Genomic DNA, 23,031 nt, shown 5'->3' with positions numbered 1-23,031 from the left:
CAAACATAAACACAAAAAATATGCCAGTGATGCTTGCCTGTATAATTATTAATGCACAGGACTTCAGGATGATGTCCATCCTCCCATCTCGACAAAGACGGTAGTTCTAACTGAAGCAAAATAATCCCCCCTCTAAAGCATGACGCTATCACAAAATTTGCAAAATTCTGAAACCTAGACTGAATCTTTGGGTCATAATCCTGAGGTATATTTGGCAAAACTGATCAAACAGTAAGGCCACATCCTCAGCCAACCCAACATTTGTTTTCATTTTTTTATATCACAAAACCCTGGCAATTGATCAGAAGTCTGTTGACTTTTTATCTTCACTTTAAATACATGACTCCATTTAGCTTTTTTTTTTTTTGCTTGCAATTATACAGACACTCGTCCTCAAAAAGCCCAAAGTCAGTCATTATTATCAGTTCGCCGTAGTTTGAACGCAAATAAACATTGAACATTTGGACCTTGCACCTTAAGTCAATGACGTAACAATTGAGCCAAATCACTTGACACGTTTCACTATTAAACCCACATTTGAATTACTATGTGAATGCTATATCCACCCCAAGATCCTCCCAAATGTTGTAGGCCCCGAGCTACATTAAAATAAATAATACCATAACAGTGTAAATATGAGAGCCACAATACATCTAAATAATGCACATTTGTGTGTGTAGTTTGTTTTCGCTCTTGTATAAATAATGAATGAGATCCAAACAAAGTCTTGTGTTTTGGTAATAAAGGCTCGGAGGAAAAAAAGTTCACTGTGTTATCAGTTTATTACTTTAAATGTTATAAATAGATTGTATCGTGCAATTTCGGAGACTTAAGCACATCTTACTGGGCCTTCTTAAAAACTTGGAGGCAGACTTTGTCCAGTACGTGGATCTCCTAAAAGAGAGGACAAACACACACCTTTAGACCAACACTGACAAGAAATCTTGTCTCTTACATCACCTGTCAGATCTTTTATCTCGAATCTTCTGATAATACAGGATAGTTTTATTATTATTGCCTCAAACTGTGTTCGGAAAGATTCCATCAAGTTAATATGTTTGAAGTTTCTTGCTGTCACTTTCTTGTTTCTCAGGGTAATTAGGTTGGTCGAAATAACATATTTGTATTGTTTTCCTTTGAATTTCTAGATGATGACATTTCTCCTTTCGTACCAGATGTAGCAGATCTCCCTCGATCCAGTGTTTCCAACCACGGTTTTCCTTTTCCCCCTTCTGAACACACACCAGTTTGTCCCCATCCCAGGTGACCAGAGTCTGTGATGTGGCATCCAGGACAAAAATAAGCATCCATTATTGTAAACCGCTGTTATCAAGATATCAACAGTGAGTACATGTTCACAAGTTACTTTACAAAAGCAGAATTGGGGCAACATTTAAAACTCAACCAATCGTCCTTACCATGACTTTTCGGTTGTCAAGACCCTTTGTCTGCTCTTCGAACTCCACCCCTACAGTAAAGTTAACCTCATAGTTTCTGAAGGTGCTCAACGTGTTTGTTTCAAACTTGTCTCCGTTCTGAACTATGATTTTTGTCTGGTGCAGCTTGGAAGCAATTGTTCTGGTGGCAAAGTCGATGTCTGCATACAAGAATGAAGGAAAATTGCATGTCGGTAGTGAACACACTGTGATTCCTATTTGCATACTCTGAAAACATAATCAAAATGTTAAAATGTCTTTTGTTAAACTATTTACCAATGCAAAGGAGTTTGAGCTCATTTCTTTGAGAATGATATTTGTTAGAGTTGTAAAGCCATGAACTTAACCATGTGAAAAATTGGACACGTCATCAGAATTGATGATTAGAAAAAGAACCGTGGGGTAAGAAATAACATTAACCTTTTCTCGTTTAATAAGCGGGCAAGCATGCAAATTAATATTTGTGTGTGTCTGTCCCGTTAATAAAAAGGCACGCTTTGGAGGAGTCATATCCCACCATGGAGCCCCCAAGAACCACGTGAGTACCCCACGGTCCTGTTCTAAAAATCATTTGAAAAGATAAAATCTTTATATTACATTTTCCCATATGTATCTGTCTTTATTATTATGTTTTAGTTCATTGCATCTTCTTTACCATTCACTGCATTGAGGAAATAAGATGATATATTTGTACGGCAACTTACCAAGGGCTTTCATGACATCATCAAAGTTTTTACTGCTCACCATCTCCCACTTTCCATTGTAATCTGCAGGCATGTTGAATGTGTGCGTGTGTCGAAGTAGTGGTTACTTCTCGAGTTGGTTGGCACGCCGAGAAAGAATTATGCGGTCCAAATCTTTTTGTAGACACTGTTTGTGTGTGCGCGTGCATGTGTGTGGGTGTGTTTGTCAAAGGACAGGGTCCGCCTGATAATTGCCTTGAGCCAGTACATATAGGCACTTTGAGATATCTGAAAGGTCAGGTGCTCCATGAACATTCTACTTCACGACAAAACTGCATGTACATCACTGCCCATCTTGGTAAATGCATGTGTGTGTGTACGTGTATACTTGCATGGACATGCTGGTGAACATTCTAATTCCTACTCCATCCCAATGACCTGGCAGCAAAATTTAACTCGATTGTATTGACTTTCAAGTGTCGCATGTAATGCAATATGGTTTTACTTTGATTGGCACCTTATAGAAATTAGAGCAGGGTATCTGGTTGACAAAATGCCATGATGTAGACGTGCGGATGTCATGCCCGCAGAAACAAGTGGAAATGATCTCCTTTACAAAATGTTATGTTAATGTATTTTTACAGACAAAAATATTAAAATATTGCTGTAGATTTTTTTTTTTTCGTGATAGCAGATTGATTTTTGACCTGGCTCATGTAATGTGTTGTCAGATATGATAAGATAAGTGATGACGACACAGTGATAACTGTCAGAAAATAAAAATGACCTCATTTCCCATTGGGACTGACAAAGGTCATTGGACACAATATGTGAAGGAAGACACAAAATGTCATTGCTGCTCAGGTTTGCTTTTTTTTTTTCTTTCCATCTGTCTTTCTATCCCAGTCCTCTTTCTATTAGTTTTGGCAGCAGGAGACAATTACTAGTAAAGTATTCTCACTAAAAGGATGAAAACGTACAGTCAATTTGTTAGCTAGATGCAAGGACAAAGTTGAACACTACAGACCCTATCAATGAAAAATTTGATTAATTGTGTCTTTTTATTCTTTGTAAGTAGAGTACAGATTCACTATTTAATTTAAATTACCCGTCATTTTTTTCTTTTAAGAATAACATTCTATTTATGTAATGCACAATTAATCTCCTTGTCTGTGGATAAGGCTTATTGCCTTACTTTTTTTCGTGGTATTTCAGTTTGATGCTTTAATACATAGCTACATTAATAATGACTATTACTAGATGAATCCATTCATATTAATTTGTTTCTACTTACTTTTCATGAGTTTTCGCTGTGTCCCTCAACTCTTTCCCACATTCCAAAAAACACCAACTGGCTGGCGACCAGTCCAGAGAACAGAGTAGACACTGCTTCCCACCCAAAGTTTGCTGGGAAAGGCTCCAGCTCACCCACACTCCTAATGAGGACAAGCAGTATAGGAAATGGTTGGATGGATGAGTCACTTTGGCATCATAATGGCACAACCCGTCTGTTGTTCATCCTCCGTGATCCAGGTGAGCAGATGGACAAATAAATGTAAATTAAGCTGCTCGGCGCTTTCCCCCCTTTATTACCTGTCTGACATTGCAGGAGGGGACGTGATTAATAATATAACAAATAAGAGCAAATAAAAGGTAGCAAATAAATGTTGGCCTGCCACATGTTGAGTGATGGTGAAATTGGTGGAACTATATTGTCATTATTTTTGTCTTGTAAAATGTTTTGACTTAAATAAATTTAAAAAATAGTTACAATTAGAAGTTATTATTTTCCGCATGTCCGAATCTTTTTGTAGACACTATTTGTGTGTATAATTATTATAATTAAGTTATAAGTTAAGTTTGTAAGGTTCACTTGACCTCCTCAGGTTCACACGCATAAATGTTTTTTATGTTTTGACCACACGGGGGCAATGTTGCTACACAAGAGACAAGTCCGCAAGCATTTGTGCATATGGATAGTCCTAAATTCAGACTGAAACAGCACCACATGTTATCCTGTGATCAATGTTCAGATGACACAAAACCATCTGCTAACCAAGGACCAGCAAGACCGAAATCTGTTCACTGTGGTGTGTAGTGTGAATAGGTTGAGTGAAGCTGCTTTCTTATTATAACTTCTCCTGTGAGGTGAAAACACATTTTTGATTTACAAATGAGATCCCGGATGCATAAATGAATAATCATCTAATGTTTTCAAACACATACCAGACTGTAAATGTAACCGATTGGTACAAATTTCCACATGCATGCAAGGATCTATGCTTATATGATTGCACCGGGGCATCCTAAATTTGTGCAACTGCAATTTGGGAGTGTTTTTAATAATGAAGCAGTTTCATATTAAATTCTGCCAAACAGACTCCTAATGGCACATCCTGCACTTCATAACCTTGCAAAGCGCGTGCACGCACACACACATGCTTGTTTTCTATATTGCAGTCCCCTGAGTGTTGATCTTTTTAGCCCCTGATCTCAATGTAATCATTCAGCAGAGATGCAACGTTGCAGACCTTTAATGTCTTATACGATTGGATAAAATTGACTTCATTAACGTGGAGCTCAGTGCTACATGTTTGCATCCCCTATCAGCTCCACCACTGGCCTTGTCATCTCTTCTATGTCATTCTTGTTTCAAAGCATCAAAAGGTTTTATGAATCAGTGTCCTCCGAGAAGACAAATGACTGAGAGGTCTGCTCTTTGTTATGAAGGTATACTTGTGTATTCTCAGCAGTGACGCAATAGCTATAAATTTGTCATGAATTTTCATCCCACTCATGGACAAGACTGATGCACGACTTGGATTTTGCTGTGTACTTTGATGTGCCGGCACGACAACAAAGAAGCCCAGCACATTTTAATGGCTATGTCTTTTATCTTCCTTATTGAAGCTATTTTTTTTTTTTGAGGGGTGGGGGTAATTCATCACAATAATACAGTATTATATGCATTAGTGCTACCTGAAAAGTAGTAATAACATGCTTGCTGCATGCAATCACAGAAAATGACTACCACATTTATTTTAGACAGAAAACAAATGTAACAAGGTTTGAGTGATTTTTGTTCATGTTGTGTTCGCCAAGCAGTGGAAATAAGGTTTACCTACCTAAGTGAAGTTTGAGTTTGCATTTGTTAAACTTGCTTTTCAACTTGTGCTCGGTGATAGTCACTGACAATTAATGATGCTCAGTCCAAGTTGAGACAATCTTCATATGGTTGAGGATCAAGAATTAAGGGGTGAGGAGGTGTAATCAATGATTTTTTTACTGGCTTGTGATTTCAAAATTAGTTATTCATTATTTATGTTTATGAGGCGATCATACATTGATTTGGGCTCACAGTTATAACGATCCCCTTTTGCTGAATGTTATATGGCTATGAATCACAACGTATGGTAAAATTTCCATCGCGCGTAGTTTTATGGGTGAGATTGCAAAATAAAAATGAAAATATCTCACAAATCTGAGATGCTAGGGGGAAAAACATGACCTTTGTAAAATCAGTGACAAAAGTACCATTTCAGATTCGAATTTGCTGTTGACTGTTGTTATAGTTGTCCTTAAGCTCCATCTATCAATTCCAAAGTTAAAGCATTACATTTATGATTATCGCCTGAATAAATTAACCTCAATGACTACATGAACCATTTATCAAAAGTCTCTGTTTGATTCAACTTATTAAAATGTAAATACAACACACCAGTCTTGCTTTTCCATTTCAAGCAGTTTACCTCATGAGAAATCTTTCTTACATTCCAACTACAGCAGCAGAGAAGGCAAAGCCAATCAGGATGATTGTGAATATTAGACTTTTTATACCACCCTGCAAGAAGAAAACTATTCTTTCAAACCTCTTTTGAAATTGCCCTGCCTTTGTTTACTCGTTGGAGAACGCTTTGGCTCTTTCCACCTGGAAGAAAACACATGATTATTGTCAAGTGATAGTGAATTATTGTTTCTGCATGTTGTTTTTCTTGGTCACTGGTCATAGCTTAGAAAATATGTCCACAATGTATCTTTCCATAAATATTTATGCATGATCCATGCACTCTTGCCTGTGGGTGTTTATCAGTTATGGATGTTAAATGCCTGAGCCTGCCTGACCACCATCTCTCAGTAACATGCTTGCTTTGATCAATTGCTCACTAGGCTCCATCTGAGGCCTCGCTTCTCACTACTTATAAGCAGCACAAATCAATCGTATGTTCCACTTCTACCAATGCCATCCTGTTCCCTCGGGATAAATGTTGCCTTTTAACCTCCACCAATGCATGTAATGTGCCCTCTTCTGCACCATCACTAGAAAGCAACAGCATCCTCATAACCATGTTGAGAAAATCCCATACAAGCACTGTCGTGAGTGTGTGTGTGCGTGTGTGTCCTCTCATACACACGTTTTTGGGGAAGTTTGGGATGTTCAGTGGGAATCGATGCTAAATTTTTCATGTTTTCTCGGTAATTCTATTGGGTTGCAAAGAGGCCTCATTTCCCACAGAAACCATGGGACTGATTGCAGGAACCTGGGAAGAGTTTCTCTATTTTTTGCTTCTCTGCTCTGAAATTGGCCCGGATAGTGATGCATTATGCATTGGGTTTCCTATGTGGAGCAGGAAAGGGCTGCGGGTCCTAAGGGATCAGCGGAGGACAGGGTTCCCAGATTCACATTCTGCTGCATGCATGGGGCCATACACGTCAAAGGAAAAAAAAAAAGAAATAAATGGAAGAGAGACTATTTTATTGTACTGTCATGTTTTGCTGTTAGAGGGCAACTGAATGGAATGCTATTCTGGTATTCATTTTAAAGGTGAAATGTGGAAAATGTGATGACACTTTGTCTTTAGATCCGTCCATCTATCCATCCAGGTATTGTACATGCGATTTTTTGCAATGGTTCTGAAGACAACTAGATGGAAGTCAACATGAGAGGAAAATAAAATGCCAAAAGAGAAGAAAGAAGAAAGGAGAAAAATAAACCCAAGGAATGGCAGACTTATTGTATATTCCTCCGTAAGGCATGTGAACATCATCAGCACCGCTGATGCGTGGCGTGAGAGTTGAATGAGGAAACTCTGGTCTGGGTTCACGTCTGATTTTTCTTACTTATTTGGCCTTTCCGCTTGCGAAGCTTTCAATCTCACAGGCCTTTAGGGGGTCCAGATTATCTCTTTCGTTTGGAGGAAAATGAGCTGAGCTGAAAGCTACATTACCCCAGCCTTATGTGAGCTCGTTTTTCCCACACCGCCATTAGCTCACTAAAGCCATTTGGAGATGCACAGTGAAGTGTCTACATGTTCATCAGAGAGTGCCTGGCATTTCTTCAGTCAATTACCGTCCAAATGGTCTCTGGGTGATTATTCATTCCCCGGGCTTTTGTCTCTGCACCACACCAACAAGTTTGTGGATGAGAGTTTTGAGTCCATTTTACTTTGACTTTTTATCAAGTCATCATTTCTTTCACACATTAAAAGATGTCTGCATTTCCTATGTGGAGTGAGAGTTGTAGATCCATGTTGTAGTTTAAGTTAAAAAAAAAAAAGAAACGCCATCCATAGTCCCCTGATCTCAATCCGATCGAGAACCTGTAGGTGATGTTTGAAGGAAAGATCAGAGGGTGACCGGCAGCATAGCCTCTAGACAGCAACTGTGGGAAGAAATATTTGCATATCATTATAGGGCTTTTTCTTGCAATGCTGTGTTTTGCTCTCAAATGGGAAGGCGAGTGCGGTTGGAAAAGACACTTGGCCAAGTGGCCTCCTACTTTGTGAACTTCTTTACGCATGAGGCATATTTTATTCAGCAATTCCAGAATATAGCTCACGCAAAGGTGGTGTCTCACTTAGAGTATTTGCGAACATTTTCTTGGTCAGGGTTTGTTAAAGGTTTAAAAGGGTTGCAAAGAGTCTTTAATTCATAACGTCCGTTTCAAAATCGTAACGCAATTAAATTTTGGTGTTTACATCATTTATATATTTCTACTCTGTAGTCAATCCATCTTGCACTTCAACATTTATACTTTGACTTGCTATCGTGGATTTTTAATAACAATGCTGTTCTCCTTGAGGTAAGCAGAAAATGCTGTGCACATGGCTTTGTCTTGCCTTGATTATGTTCATATCGATTTCCATTAAACTCAGCCAATTTCTCTCTACGCTTCTTTATGTTGCTCTTTTAAAAGCGGTCCAAACACTATTAGGTGATTATCTGTTTTATCCCGTAGTTTTAGCCTTTTAAATCTGTTTCTGTCTTTTCCGGTTGTCCCCGGCCCAGGCTGCACTGTCTCAGCTAACGTTTATTGCCAGTTATGGACTCTATGAATAATTGATCCTGAATCTATTTAAGAACCTGACTAGGACAAATGGTACAGGGCAGCACTGGCCAATAATCTCTCCCTTCACTGCACAAATAGGGGTCTTCTATTCCAGCATGTCTGCAGTCATTTTTCTTGCCTTTTCTATGCTATCATATGCTTTTCTTTCCAATCCTTTCCTATTCTTCTCTTACACCCTAACTTATTCCATTTACCTAACAATAAGTGAAAGCATTACAAAGAGCATGTCAACTTTTTTAAAGATGTTGACATGCCTATACCTTTCACGTCACTGCTGTTTCCTTGCGGTCTCCTAGTGAACTGGTCCTTTTGAGTCACAGCCAAGTGTGAGCATTTTAAAACTGCCTTATAATTCCAAAATAGTGTGTACTGTATTCCTAGTATGTTGCACAATGACCTTTTTGGTGGATAAGGCATATTTTCTGCTGCCTAACCCCCCAAATGAACAGGAAGGCAGCCATCTATTACAATAAATACAACATTCAAACTCAGACCGAAATAATCAGTCAAAGACCACAAGGGTTCCAAATAAATTCTGGCATGATTCATTTTGGTGATCCCAGCCAAGTGTTGAGTGTCAGAAAACTAAGCCATTAAGCCACTGAGCTCGAGGTATGAGAAAGGAAGACCATTTTGATATTTTATTTTATTTAGATATTAGCGTCTATTCTGTTTATATGTAATCACTCAGGGCACGCAGAAAGTATAAATAAATGAATTGAAAAAAAAAGAGAGGGGCTTCATGGTAATGTGTGTCTGTAACGTTATATGAGAAAAGTAATAGTGTCAGTTTATAGCAATACCATCAAGGATCAGTAGTAGTGAAATTGCAGATGAGCTTGAGACAAACTGTATGCTTTCCATTCCTTTTATTTATTTGGTTGTTTATACAATGTGACACTTGTTTTTGGTGTTGGTAGTTATTCCATGGATTTTCATCTTACCTTATCCATTGTTCTGGTTTTATGGGGGGGCTTCATGGGAATTCTTGCCTGAGGACGAACCCCTACAAACAGCTGTCGGTTTTAGCCATCTATAAGTTGCAGCATTTGCTTAGAAATGGTATGGTATAATGTCTGCTCCGATAGTCAGTATCCGGAACACACCTGTGTGCATTCATTTGCAAAAAGAGGCCTGCAGACAGCGTCTTTATCACATTCACTGTCGTTAGTGAACATGTTGAAGAGACGTCTCAGAAATGAGCACTGATCAATAGAGTTCTGTGATAATACCTCAGAGAGACAAAGACAAAGCAGCTTGATTTGCATCCTAAGTGTTACACAGTAATGCATTCCACCTTCAGGTTATTTGCATTGAACGTGTTCTTTTGGATTCCCGATTTAATTGGGGAGATCGTATTTTATCATGTGTCCGCAAGACTGGTACCTTGGACAGCGTATATCTCCTGCCAGGAGGAATATGTGCACCCGTTCTTCATATGTAGTACACATCAAAGTCCATTGACATTTTATTAAAAGAGAAGCAATACACAGATGACAATATCAGGCGGATTGATTAAGTCATTTTGATGCTATGTGAATTGGATAGAAGAGAGAATAAACCAGCCACTTATCACGTACGGTCCTTATATCATCCATTTATAATACCACTTAAAAATGTATTTATGACAAAAAAAAAAGAGGTTCATGACCAAACCACATTAGACAGAAAGTCGCTTAGGATTGAAGCGGCTAAAATCGAGATTTAGATGTACATACATACGTACATACATAATACAAAATTGGACTGAGAAGAAATATTAACATTTGCAAATCTGGCTCGACATTCCTTCCTTCTCTTAAGGATGCTTCTCATGCTGCTTGTGATAACTTTCAAAATAGACTCAAGAGTAACTTGTCATTTTGCTAAATCAAAAAATTGCCTAGTAATCTTGTTTCTGATTGTATTTCAGTTAGTGTGTGTGTGTGAGGGAGAGAGAGAGAGAGAGAGAGAGAGAGAGAGAGAGAGAGAGAGAGAGAGAGAGAGAGAGAGAGAGAGAGAGAGAGAGAGAGAGAGTGTTTCATCTTTCTCTGAGTTCCTAACAATTGGTTTATTTATTGAGCCATCTGTGTCAACATGCTGCTACTACAATGTTCTGCAGCATAACTTTTTGATCCCCTTGTTTCAACTTTGCTGGATTCAAAACTATCAGAATAATTTGGGTTCAGTGATGACAAACGTTTGTGCTTTCCATTCATTGTGAGAAAACTGTGTATCATAAGTGATCGCTCGTCTTTTATTTAGTTTTGTTTTTACGCTGTTGTGTTGTACTGTATCTCTGTTCTGCTTTTGCATTAGAACTGATCAGGTTAGTCAAAGTCAAAGTCAAAGTCTGCTTTATTGTCAATTTCTTCACATGCCAAGACACACAAAGAAATCAAAATAACGTTCCCACTATCCCACGATGACAAGACATAGTACACAATATACATACAAGTAAACAACACAAAATAATAAAACCAAGTTTCTGTCATTTTATCCTTCTTAACACATTTTATTCTTAACACTATACTTGAAGGACCCCAAGCCATTTTACCAGGAACTCTTTCATCTTCTGAGGTAGTATCAGAGACATGTGTAAGTGGCGTAGTAATTAACACCCAAAACTCACTGCCGCTTCCGTGCTGCACATTTGCATGCATGTAAATATCTTAAGAGCATTCAAATGTCTACGTGTTAGATATCATGCAATGTTCGTTTGCCTCGGGTGGACTCCAGCAGACCCGTGACCTTGAATGCCACAGAAGAGAAATGGATATGTGGAGTATAGCCTCTCTTTGGTATGCAGCCCTTATAAAAAATGTCTACATTAGTGCATATAAAACTGTCACGAGTGAGAAATTGCCTGCAGTTGACACCTTCATGATGCAGTTAATTAAACATTTTTTTGCGTTTCATATTTAAACATCTTGGTGGGCGAAAAAAATCACTTCTGCATGATTAATCTTGGAAACAAATTTCCTGCTTTGTAAATTATCGTTCAAGAATATTGTTCCAGATGTTTCTGAGGTCATAGAAATTAATCTTCTTTTTATTTCTTCTTGAAGCTGGAAGCACTGCCGACCAGTAAATGCATGTTGCGTATTTCGGGTTTTATATCAATGGCATAATTTTTGTCAGTGTTTATCCAACATTCTGTTGGATATTTGTATTTTTCTAAAAGCATTGTTAATAGAAACCTAATCACAGTATGTCCCTCTCCCTATCAGCAAGTAATTAATGAACGGTCACAGAGTCCAACTGGTCTGATTTGCTCTGAAGTCTAATGGTATTCAAATTGCAGATATCTGTGTAGACCAGATACACAGAGCGTCTTACATTTTACAAACAAACCAATTTGGACAGAATAAAGGTTCTGTATCTTTAATGGCGGTATTCTCCTCTCTCGTTAGTTCAAGATAAGTGGGGCTGTCTTTATGTCAGCATGTTGGCTTAACACTACTTGAAGCCAGACTCAGAGGAGGGATAGCAATAAACCCTCTGAAGCAGATGTGTATTTTTCTACTGGTTGGAATATAATTCCTAGATCTCTCTGTGCATGTGTGTGTGTGTGTGTTTTGTGTCATTGAGGCACAAAGCCGAACAAACTTCTGGTTCAGCCACTGAAGGAGGGTCTCATCTGACAGATATCCTCTTGTGTGTGTCTAGACTGCAGCGCTGGACTCTGGAGTGATTGAGGAACACTTTCCACTTAGACAGCAGGGGATGGAACTGGTTGTCTTGGATGTGCTATGAACACTCAGGGCCCTATTTTTGTGAGTATTTCAAGTCGGTATGCAAGGTCTGGTCTGGTTTATGCACGTTTTGTCCAAGCTAACGGCTAACTTTATTGCATGAAGGGATGTGCTGTTGTGCAACAATGGGGAGATTATGCTTCTCTTTGGGTAATCTTGATTTTATAACACTTAAAGTAGTTTTTAAATAACGTGTATGCATATAAACGCCTAAATAATGTCATCCAATATATCTACTGCAATTTCACATTGGATTGCTGGTTTGAAATTTACTTTTAATATTATTATTTTTAATATTTATTATTGTTATTATTATTAATTGTGCCCTGCGATTGGCTGGCAACCGGTTCAGGGTGTCCCCCCCCCTACTGCCTGATGACGGCTGGGATAGGCTCGAGCACACCCGCGACCCCCGTGGGGACTAAGCAGTACAGAAAATGGATGGATGGATTATTATTATTATTGTTATTAAGTAAACATTTATGTCAAAACTTGTCTGGTGTTTTATTCCTTGTTTTTATATTCGCCAATTAAAACCTAAAAATCAGACATTTGGTTAACTGCTTTATATGACAATCTGTGTTTTACGTTGTTATACGAGTTGGGGGTCCCCCAAATTAACAAGTGTTTTCAACCTTTTATTCAAACACATTCGGTATAATAACACCATCAACTACAATCCAACAAATACAAAATTAAAACATCAATGTCGGCATAACGTGTGTCGGCTGGCATAGCAGCAACGCCGTCTGTCACTCACTCGTAAATCTTCGCGAACGAACATGACATGGCGGTGTACCTAATAGAGTGTCCGAATGACGTCACAGATCAAACAGCCAATCAGAAAGTGGGGGTGAGGGCGGGTGTGGCACTTTTCACTTTCATTTAAACTTTGACCATGATCTTTCCCTAATGAAGTGGCCTGTTATTAGGTACACCTGAAAATGGCAGTGTACCTAATAGAGTGTCCGAATGACGTCACAGATCAAACAGCCAATCAGAAAGTGGGGGTGAGGGCGGGCACTTTTTGCTTAAACCAGGGGTGTCGACCTCCAGTCCTTGAGGGGCCGCGTTCCAATATGTTTTCCAAGTTACCCTCGTTAAGTGCACCTGCGTGAAAAGTTTTAGCTCCTTTCACGTTCTGCAGGAGCTAAAACTTTTCACGCAGGTGCACTTAACGAGGGTAACTTGGAAAACATGTTGGAATGCCGCCCCAAGGACTAGAGCTTGACACCTGTGACCTTTGAAGTGGCCTGTGATTAGGTACACCTCATGGACACTTCAATAGGTACACTACACGATTGAAAAAAAAAAAAGTTCCATTGGATTACTCTGCAAACTTGGGGGTGGGGCCACTTTATGTATTTACACAAATACTTGCATTTCTTGTTAAGGTTACAATTCTAAAAGCACGTGAGTACATGCTCATTACTGGGATTGAACCAAGCTCCTACCAAGCAAGAGCCCGCACCACTAACCAGTTGGCTATTTCGACCTGGTTGCCTTTGGCCGTCTGCACTCTTTTGTACTAGTGATGTGCATTACAGTTATAAATTTAACTGAGTCTTTAGAATCGGTTCACTCGAAAGATCTAAAAGGACGTCCGGGTGTGTGCCCACACCTGGTATCGAACCAACTTCTTACCAAGCTGAAGACCATGTCACTAGCCAGTCGGCTACTTCGACCTTGAGCCCTTCCCCGTATGAACTTTTTTGTACTAGTGATATGCATTCCAGTTCTCAAGTTTTAGAATCGGTTCACTCAAAGGATATAAAAGCACCATTAGGTGTAAGCTCACACCTGGGATCGAACCTAGCTCTTGCCGGGTAAGAGCCCAAAGCACTAACCAGTCGGCTATTTCGACCTACCAGCCATTGGCTGGCATACTAGTGATGTGCATTACAGTTCTCGAAGTGAATCTTTAGAATCGGTTGACTCAAAAGATCTAAACCCTAACCATAAACCCTAACCCAAACCCTAGCCTTAACCCTAACCCTAACCCTAACTCTAACCCCTAACCCCTAACCCCTAACCCTAAACCCTAACCCCTAGCGCTAATCCTGACCTTAACCCTAACCCTAACCCTAACCCTAAACCCTAACCCTAACCCCTAGCCTTAACCCCAACCCTTAGCCTTAACCCCTAACCCTAACCCTAACCCTAACCCTAACCCTAAACTCTAATCCTGATCCTAACCCTAAACCCTAATCCTGATCCTAACCCCTAACCCCTAACCCCTAACCCCTAACCCCTAACCCCTAACCCCTAGCCTTAACCCTAAACCCTAAACCTAAAACCTAACCCTAAACCCTAGCCCTAACCCCTAGCCGTAACCCTAAACCCTTAGCCTTAACCCCTAACCCTAACCTAAATGGTTTCCTCCGCCATTTTGGGGGCGGGGACACCTTTTGTATTTACACATAAATACTTACAATTGTGTACGCATACAAAAGCACAGTTAAGTACATGCCCACACCCGGGATCGAACCTAGTTCTTACCAAGCATTTGCCCTTGTCACTAACCAGTCGGGTACTTCGACCTGGCAGTTCATGGCCGTCTGCACTCTTTTGTACTAGTGATGTGTATTCCCGTTAAGTGAACTGAATCTTTAGAATCGGTTCACTCAAAAGATCTGAGAGCACATTTTGGCATATGCTCACACCTGGGATCGAACCAATCTCTTGCCAAACGAGAGCCCGTGTCATTAACCAGTCGGCTATTTCAACTCCTTGACAATCCGCACTCTTTTGTACTAGTGATGTGCATTTCAGTTCTCAAGTGCCGTCATTGCCTCCCCAGTCATGAACCTCACCGCACGTCACTGATGTAGATTTTGTGCACTACTTTATTAATCTCAAGACATCGCCACCTGGTTGGAAGAAAATGTCAAAGCTCCAATCTGTATCTTGAATAATCAACCCATTCAAGCATACATTGGATTTTGTCACGGAAGTAAATCATGTATACGAGACATCACCACACAAGTCGCTACAATCCCTGGAGAAACAAAGAAAAGAGGATTAGACTTTTTGCCCGGCCTCCCACCACATGCCACTTTAAACATTTCGGTGAGTTCTTTAAAGCTAACCTTCCAATGTTGGACCTACTGCTGGTCATCTTTTCTATCTTATCATGTTCTGCTTTTCCACCTTGCCCCTGAGAAACATGGTATCTTGATTTCAATGCACTTTAATACAGCGCCATCTTTGCCTATGAGTGGCTGCCAATGACAAGAAATCTCTCAACAGATGCTGTGCTCATTGGGCTGTGTGTGTAGTGAACGTCCCAGAGAGTGGGGCCTTTTCAAGATATCGCACCAGCTTCAATACACCAACCTGCTTTGAATTTCATGGACTGGAAATGCATCAATCGGCAGTAGTTTATTCTGAGCATGCATTAGTGTTGACTCAGCTGGCAGTCAATGTGGCGTCCACTTCTTCAGGTTCACAGACTCGATGAAAAGAACTGAGGGACACCTCAAGGACTTACAACAAGGTTCATGCTTTGTCATTGATCTGCAAATTCTCACAGCACTTTTCTTTCGAATGTCATTGGCTGTTTTATCAAAATATGGAATTCTAAACTTCTTGTATGCCTTGTACCTGCTAACATTTGGCAAGATTCTGTTGACAAATTTTGTTTTTACATTTGGTGTAGGTACTTGCAGTCCGGGGAAGCTTGCAGAGTAGGCTGAGGCTCGCCCGCACCATGAACATTTTTTAGTCCTATTGCAAAACAGCATTATACTAAAATTAGTAAGTGTATGCTTATGGGAGAGCAAATATTCATTTCAATTGTAATCTAGATGCACATTTCCATTGTTTACATTTCTTGATCTACTGTAATTATCCTAAAGGTCAACCCAATAGATGAATACGCACGATTAACCGTAACAAGTAAACTAGGTGAAGGTGGGTACAACTTCACTTGTTTGATATGAATTATGCTGTATATTAAAACACCTCACACCTCAAGAGTCAGGACAATGTAATAACTGTGTGTTATAATGCCAGAAACACACACAAAAAAAAACATACAGAGGAAGAAAACAAGTATTCAACTTTTTTAGTTGTGCCCTTTGGTGGATAAGATAACTGCATTATGAGAACTACCCACGTGACAAAAAGCCCCATCTGCCCGAATGGGTTTTTAGACTTCTGCATGATGTAGGTGGCACCACCTACACTTCCTCTGGGAAAGCTTGGGGGCAAACACCAATGTCTTTACCTCACCCTCCCTCCTTCCATCCAACCTCTCTCTCACTAAAGCCTGTGCCAGCTGTCAGTGGGAGTATCCTAAGTCACTGCTCTTTGTCACACACTGACTAGAATGGAGGCTTGTAGAGGTGCTGATAGAGAAATGTGGATGCTTTGACAATGGAGTGATTAGGTCATGTGTCGACTAACGGGAAAGGCTGAGACATTAGAGCAGAGTGGCTGCAAAAAGAGATATGGGAAGATAGATCGAACACAGAAATGGTGACTGGGTAACACTGGAAAAGCAGGAGCTCTCTGTTAAGGGTTTAATGAGGGGAAGAGGAAAGTGCTAGAGATGGAAGACGAGGGTTAAGAAGAACAAGTAGACGAGAGGAACAATTTGAGAAATAATAGCGCATAGATATATGACTTTGACATGTCAAGCAAACTCAAGTTGATTTAAAGTCCTGGAATTTCACAGAACTGGGGCAAAAAACTCGCTGAGTCATGCAACCAAAACTGGATAAATTGTCATGAAGTGAGTTCCGAAACTAGTTTTGATAAGTGGCTGAACAAATTTTGAATAGTTATGAATTAGTGCTGCAACATTCCAAATGGAACAGCCAATGCACATGAGCTTTCTCCCAAATATAAAACAGTACATTTATATAAAGTGTTTTATCATGTAGATGCTTTCTCTGTAGATTGCCCCAGCACACTCGACTGTTTAGTAACAGAAAGTAGACTAGACATTAGATCAGGCAAAAGCAGGTTTAAGTTGTGGCGCAATTGTGCATTCAGTACAGCACACAGAATGATTTGAGAAATAAAAACCAGGATCTGGTTATGTAAATCAGAGCAACCATACAGAAAGCACCACAACTTTTATGCTCATCTGTGTATTCCACAAATACATTTATTGTAATTATATCTGAAGATACAAGTTTAAATGTTGATATCTTGTCTCAAATTCAACTTTTGCTGTCAACGCCTACTGCAATAGCAAAGGAATTGATCTCACTGTTCCCATAACCTACTTGTGGAGGACATGTATACAGGTAAATAAAATGTAGAAATTTGACAATAAACCACCATCAAAAGCTGAACAAAAGTAATTCCTGGGATCAGTGCCCTCGAGCTACAAAACACAGCCCAGACTCTGATATCTCTTCAAAGCCTAAAGAGACTACTCCTAGAATTTGTCCTCCGAGATCAGTAAAGTGTAATAAATAGATTCATACTGCTGTGTTTACTATAACGCATAAATCTCTGCAAAGCACCTAAAATATGTACTGAGCTGCAGCAGCAGACTACAAAATGACTCATGTAAAGTATCACCCAGTGACTCACTAGTCTAGAACCTTCGTGTTTTGCAGGAGTTTATTATAAACGAAGGTCAAATTTAAGTAATTTGGCTCCACACCAAAAGACAGAGGCTACTGTACTATTCTTTTGTATGATACTATATAAGAGCAAATATCGCAAATACATTTCACAGTGCAATAATTCAATCAATGCTCGAAACATTTTACAATGGCGTTGGCGGTTGGAAAACGTTGGGAAAAACGTACCAAACAATTCTTAACCTGCAGGAAACCCGAGAGAAAAAGTAGCTGAGAAATGTAATGTACTGTATTATTAATCCTTCTAGGTGGGGGTGCGAGGTGCTGACACTCTCATATGCATGCCAATAGAAGCCCACGCACACATTTAATGTTGAAAAACGACATTATTTATTAATTTGATTGCATATTTCAGAAAGCAATGACATGGTCTAAACATAGAGAGCTTTTTAAAAGCTCACTCCATTATGTAACTAGCTGATGCTACGATGTGTGCTCAACATAGTCAATACTGATAGTTTTCTCGTTTTTCTTTGAAAGTCTCAGTCAATGCTTTTTGAGAGAATACATTATTTTAAATGTCTAAACGTAATGCATTTTCTCCATCCATTCATTTATTGATACACTTTTCCTAATTTGGGTCTTAGGTGAGGAAGGGAGGATTGCAGTGGAGTGTATAGATGCACTTAATAATGTGAATTAGCTGAGTGTGTTTTCCTTTACATTAATATCCACCTTCATTACTTTAATACATGGTGTACAGCATGACCATCTGTGCATTTGATGATTATTCCTTGCTGTGGGTGAGTCACATTTTGTTCTTGGCAATGCATCTCAGGGGATACATAGGACCACATTCCCGACCCAGGTGACAAAAATGCTACAATGCTTAAATAAGGACAAAATTAATGCATGTCTGTTTCATTTTTTACTGTACAGAACGGAACCACCTATATTGAAGGTTCCAGGTATGCCGTCCTGGCATTCTGTGATTTTTATTTTATTATTTATTAGCTCCTGAGTGGGCCTGTGGCTCAGTTCATAGGGTGAATTGCAGGGCACTGAAAGTTCAGCTGTTTGAATCTGAGCTGTTTTGTTTTGTTTCAGCTGTTGCTGCGACAGCAGCAAGACCAGCACAAAAACACAGAAAAACCGTGCTGGTCTCTGCTTTTTTTCCCAGCAGGTTAGTTTGGCAACAATAGGGTTTGTTTGACGTAAAGACGGGGATTGATACATTGTTACATAACAAGTCAGGTAGTTAAGGGTATTTCTATGCCATGTATTGTCACATAACTCTCACGACAGTTATCTCCGTGTTCCTGCGCCGTGGCTTCTATGGTCCATCAAAATATGTCCTTACACCAAAGTGGCTCATGGTGCAGAAGAGTTACCTTTCCTTATTTATTATTATTTCTCATTTTCCTAAAAACGTCTACCCATATTATCGATACACCTTGGCAAGGTGTAAGACTGGGCCCTTTATGTATGTACACTACCGCAATTTAGGCAATTTAGTATTTTCCATTGTAACTAACATCATTGCACAGATTTTCAGAGGTTTTCTAATCATCCATTAGCCTTCTAACACAATTAGCAAACACAATGGACCATTAGAACGCTGGAGTGATGGTTTCCGGGAATGCGCCTTTATGCGCCTATGTAGATATATCCATTAAAAATCAGACGTTTGCAGCTAGAATTTACCACATTAACAATGTATGGAGTGTATTCCTGATTAGTTTAATGTCATTATAAAGTCATTGAAAAATTTAGCAATTTTATTTTAGAAATAAGGACTACATGACCGCAAACCTTTGAATGGTTATCTATCTATCTATCTATCTATCCATCTATCCATCTATCCATCTATCCATCTATCCATCTATCCATCTATCCATCTATCCATCTATCCATCTATCCATCCATCCATCCATCCATCCATCCATCCATCCATCCATCCATCCATCCATCCATCCATCCATCCATCCATCCATCCATCCATCTATCTATCTATCTATCTATCTATCTATCTATCTATCTGTATATATAAAAACTAATGTTCACTGTCCCATTTTTCCAGTTCATTATCAATGTGCTAAATGAGGGTTTTAAATATATGTATTTCAATATATCATGCATGATATGTCTGTGTGTAAAGTTTTGAATGATACCCGTATATAACCTATAACATGTAAAGTAGCAAAAGTTGGCGACTATAGTAATTGTTTTAACAGATGTGCTGCCACGCATGGATTTGTTTGTTGTAAGCAAAATGCAATGAGCAATAAACAACAACAACAGCGGCAGCAGCAATATGAGTTTTTGTCAGCCGATCCTGCTTGGAAACGTGTGAGCGTGTGAGGACATCGGATGGGAGGCGGGTGAAAAATAAGGAGGGAGGGCTTTTGCAAGGAGAATGGGTGGGGTGGGGTGGGGGGGGGGGGGGGTTGTAAATGCACGTCTCTCCTCCCTGTGACGTTTGCACCGGTCCAGTCCCGGGCTCCTGCCGGCTTCTCGTCCCGCTCAAGCAGAAAGCTCTCCACTTGCTCGCAATCCGCCGACGCGCACGGTGCACCGCTTTTGCGTCTTTCCCAACACGCTGTCCCACATCTAGTCAGCGACGTGTCCCTGCTTTGCTCAGACCGAGTGGGGAGTGAACAACAGCAAGAGTGCGAAAGAGGCAGAAGAGGGCAAAGAGATAAATCCATAAAGGAAAGAAGAAGAGGAAAGAGGTCTCCACCGAGAAGATGCTGACAGCAGCCGGTGTGTTGGCTGTGGTCGCTCTGGGATTGAGCGCAGCTCACTCCAATGGTAGGAAAGAATATTAATGTAAATCATACTGCACGTGAAGAGTAACATCACTGTACTGCGTGGTGGGATGCTTAGACGATGGGGCGTTTGTCGATACAGAGCTGCCCCAGTGATGCAGATAACTCATAATTGCTGAGATTTGATCTTGCCTCTGTCATTTCACCTCACTCATCCTCTCACCTGATAACGAATTGCACCCGATGGGAGACATGCACAATAGAATAATACAAAAAGCTTCTTCTCATCATCATCATCATCATCATCATCATCATCAATTATTATTATTATAGCATTGTCATTTCTGCAGCACTGTAAATTTGATTTGAATTTCTTTACAAATTGTGCAGGTGCATCGTAGAAAGTGTTTGCAGTACTTTATAGCACTTAAGGGGATCCTTTTTATTTAACGACATCAAAACAGTAGTTAGCTCCTCATATTTTTATTGTAGCCCATTTCTCAGACTGGTCTTGGGGTGCATCAATTTCTTTTGTACTATAGGTTTAAAGTGACTTGTTAGTGCATTTTAAGTGTTGTTTTTTACCCCACCTTCCACAAGGTATTGCATAGATGTAGTAATTATTCAAAACTATATTATTGTATACCTTCTGCAACACCTGCTATTTAATATTTATTATATCCCATTACTTACTACAACATACTATTGTGGTCAATTTTATTGCGTTTGCAATCGAAACAATAAGACTTAGACAACAGCGCACTACACGATGACGACACAAGATGGCATATTTTTTCATATAAGGTGAAGGAGAAAGAAACAATGCAAATATTGTTTGCGGTCATTTCTGGACCCATTGAATTATGATTTGTGGTTTTATCAGCAGTGCTACTGAAAGAAACAAAAAGATGCAATTGTTTGTATTGTTTGTGGTCACAAAAATCCATCACCAGCACAATAACACTAAGCAACAATGTTCTCCCCTGTTTCAATCCAGACTTCCCTTAATTTATGTTTAATTAAGTTAGCATATGCATTATGTACCCTGCACATAAATGAAGCATTGACAGGATTTATCTAGACACTAATTCAATATACAGCTGTAATTAACTCATTAGAATTCCAAAACACCCAAAGCCATAGATATGTGATAATGACATCGAGATCTCATAAACATGTGCCATACTGTTGGCAGTCTCGCTTCATTGCTGAGCTAATTTTAGGTCTACCAATGTCCCCAATGCAGCTTGTCTGCTCGATTCTCTCATGAGTTTGGCATTGTGCCGTGGGTAAATGTGGCAACAGGTTCTTGCTAATCAACTCCCTGCAGACTGAGCTTGGCTTTGGCTCAGGAGAATAACAAGGTGACACCTGTCAATTTGCCCCGGCTGTCCTGAGACACTATGAGTGTGTAAAGACGTCACCATTGCTGCCTTTAGACACAGGTAAGAGTCTCCCTGTTGGTGCTTGGCCAGCTGCAGTGAAAACACATGCGGACCTTGACATGGCCCCCACGTTTAAGCTTTAACCTTGTATCTTGTGAACAAGCAACTTGAGAGTGTTGTGTGTCTTCTGACTTACTTTATGTGTACATTTATCAGGGATTAAATGACCTTAGTTGTAGGAAGGAAAATTACTGATCACTATTGAAGACATTTTACATAGCGACATTCATTTTAGATGAGAGAAGTTTAAAACATGAGTGAAAAATATTGACAAAGGATTTTAAAAATACGGGCATTGCGAAAACTGGCTGAAAGTTGAACATAGTAGCAAAAGTTGTGGTATAGGTATGGCTGAGAGTCTACTAGTTTTGTTAGGCTTGAAAATCCTGCTGATTTTGTCAATCTTTAAAAATTTCTTGTGGAAAACATTTCATTTGATAATTTTAATTTTCAGCTGGATTTATTCTTTCCTGTATTAAGTATACCAATTTTCCTCAAGCATCGATTTAAAGGTCAGAGAGCAACAATTTTAAATATTCTGCAATATTCCTCTAGAACCTCTTTACATAGGTGTCATAAAAATTCAGCGATACATCGCAGTTCAAATATGAAATACAATCAGAATGTATCATCTGCAATTTGAATCTCACACCCTCTCGTCTTTGGATATTTCCGAAGCCAAACAAATAAGTGACAACTGTCGCGTAGTTTTTACTGTGCATATTACAAGTGTAAAATTTTCATGCATGGAAAAGGCAGCTCAAGAATGTTACCGTGTTTAAACATTTCATGCATTATTTAGCACAATCGACTGATCCGTCTCTAAAGCTGTTGTGGTACCGAGTTGAAGTTACTCGAGCAAATATAAATAATAAATACAGTCGATACCGCGGCGTACACAAATAATACCAGAGTCTGTATTTCCAAATGACTCTGTATGGTGTTGTGTTGACTATTCTCCAGACTCCTTTGTCACAGTCACAGTCACTGCTTTTACTTCCATTTTCTCTTCTAGTGACCGGCTCTGGCTTCCTGACTTCAAACAAGTAGGGTTAAAAGCACCCACCTCTGTCTGCTCC

General features: G+C 39.5%; 2 protein-coding genes across 2 annotated transcripts in view; one reads left to right on the top strand and one right to left on the bottom strand.

Moving 5' to 3' along the window:
* Positions 1–763: 763 nt before the first annotated feature.
* LOC133156114 (retinol-binding protein 2-like) lies at positions 764–2,258 on the bottom strand. Its single transcript, XM_061281893.1, has 4 exons — positions 2,141–2,258; positions 1,419–1,597; positions 1,173–1,274; positions 764–894 (listed from the first exon to the last, which is right to left on the bottom strand). The coding sequence occupies exons 1-4, from the start codon at positions 2,211–2,213 to the stop codon at positions 841–843; spliced, it is 408 nt and encodes a 135-aa protein (XP_061137877.1). The 5' UTR covers positions 2,214–2,258; the 3' UTR covers positions 764–840.
* Positions 2,259–20,273: 18,015 nt separating this feature from the next.
* LOC133155591 (calsyntenin-2-like) overlaps positions 20,274–23,031 on the top strand; it is a 135,865-nt gene continuing 133,107 nt past the window's right edge. Inside the window, exon 1 of the mRNA XM_061281034.1 lies at positions 20,274–20,550. Coding sequence (XP_061137018.1) covers positions 20,487–20,550 — 64 coding nt within the window. The 5' untranslated portion in view covers positions 20,274–20,486. The remainder of the gene's footprint in view (positions 20,551–23,031) is intronic.

Source organism: Syngnathus typhle, linkage group LG6 (genome assembly GCF_033458585.1).
Source record: "Syngnathus typhle isolate RoL2023-S1 ecotype Sweden linkage group LG6, RoL_Styp_1.0, whole genome shotgun sequence".
In the NCBI taxonomy this organism is placed as follows: Eukaryota; Metazoa; Chordata; class Actinopteri; order Syngnathiformes; family Syngnathidae; genus Syngnathus; species Syngnathus typhle.
The sequence above is the reverse complement of the archived record's forward strand: the minus strand, read 5'-3'. Positions and strand labels throughout refer to the sequence as shown.

What these genes read in the sequence shown, in the direction of transcription:
- LOC133156114 (XM_061281893.1), bottom strand. Translation starts at nt 2,213, where the DNA reads ATGCCTGCAGATTACAATGGAAAGTGGGAGATGGTGAGCAGTAAAAAC. An exon ending in TTGACAACCGAAAAGTCATG is followed by an intron (nt 1,275 to 1,418) that starts GTAAGGACGATT and finishes GCCACATCACAG; the next exon opens with ACTCTGGTCACCTGGGATGG. An exon ending in AGGGAGATCTGCTACATCTG is followed by an intron (nt 895 to 1,172) that starts GTACGAAAGGAG and finishes CCTCTCTTTTAG; the next exon opens with GAGATCCACGTACTGGACAA.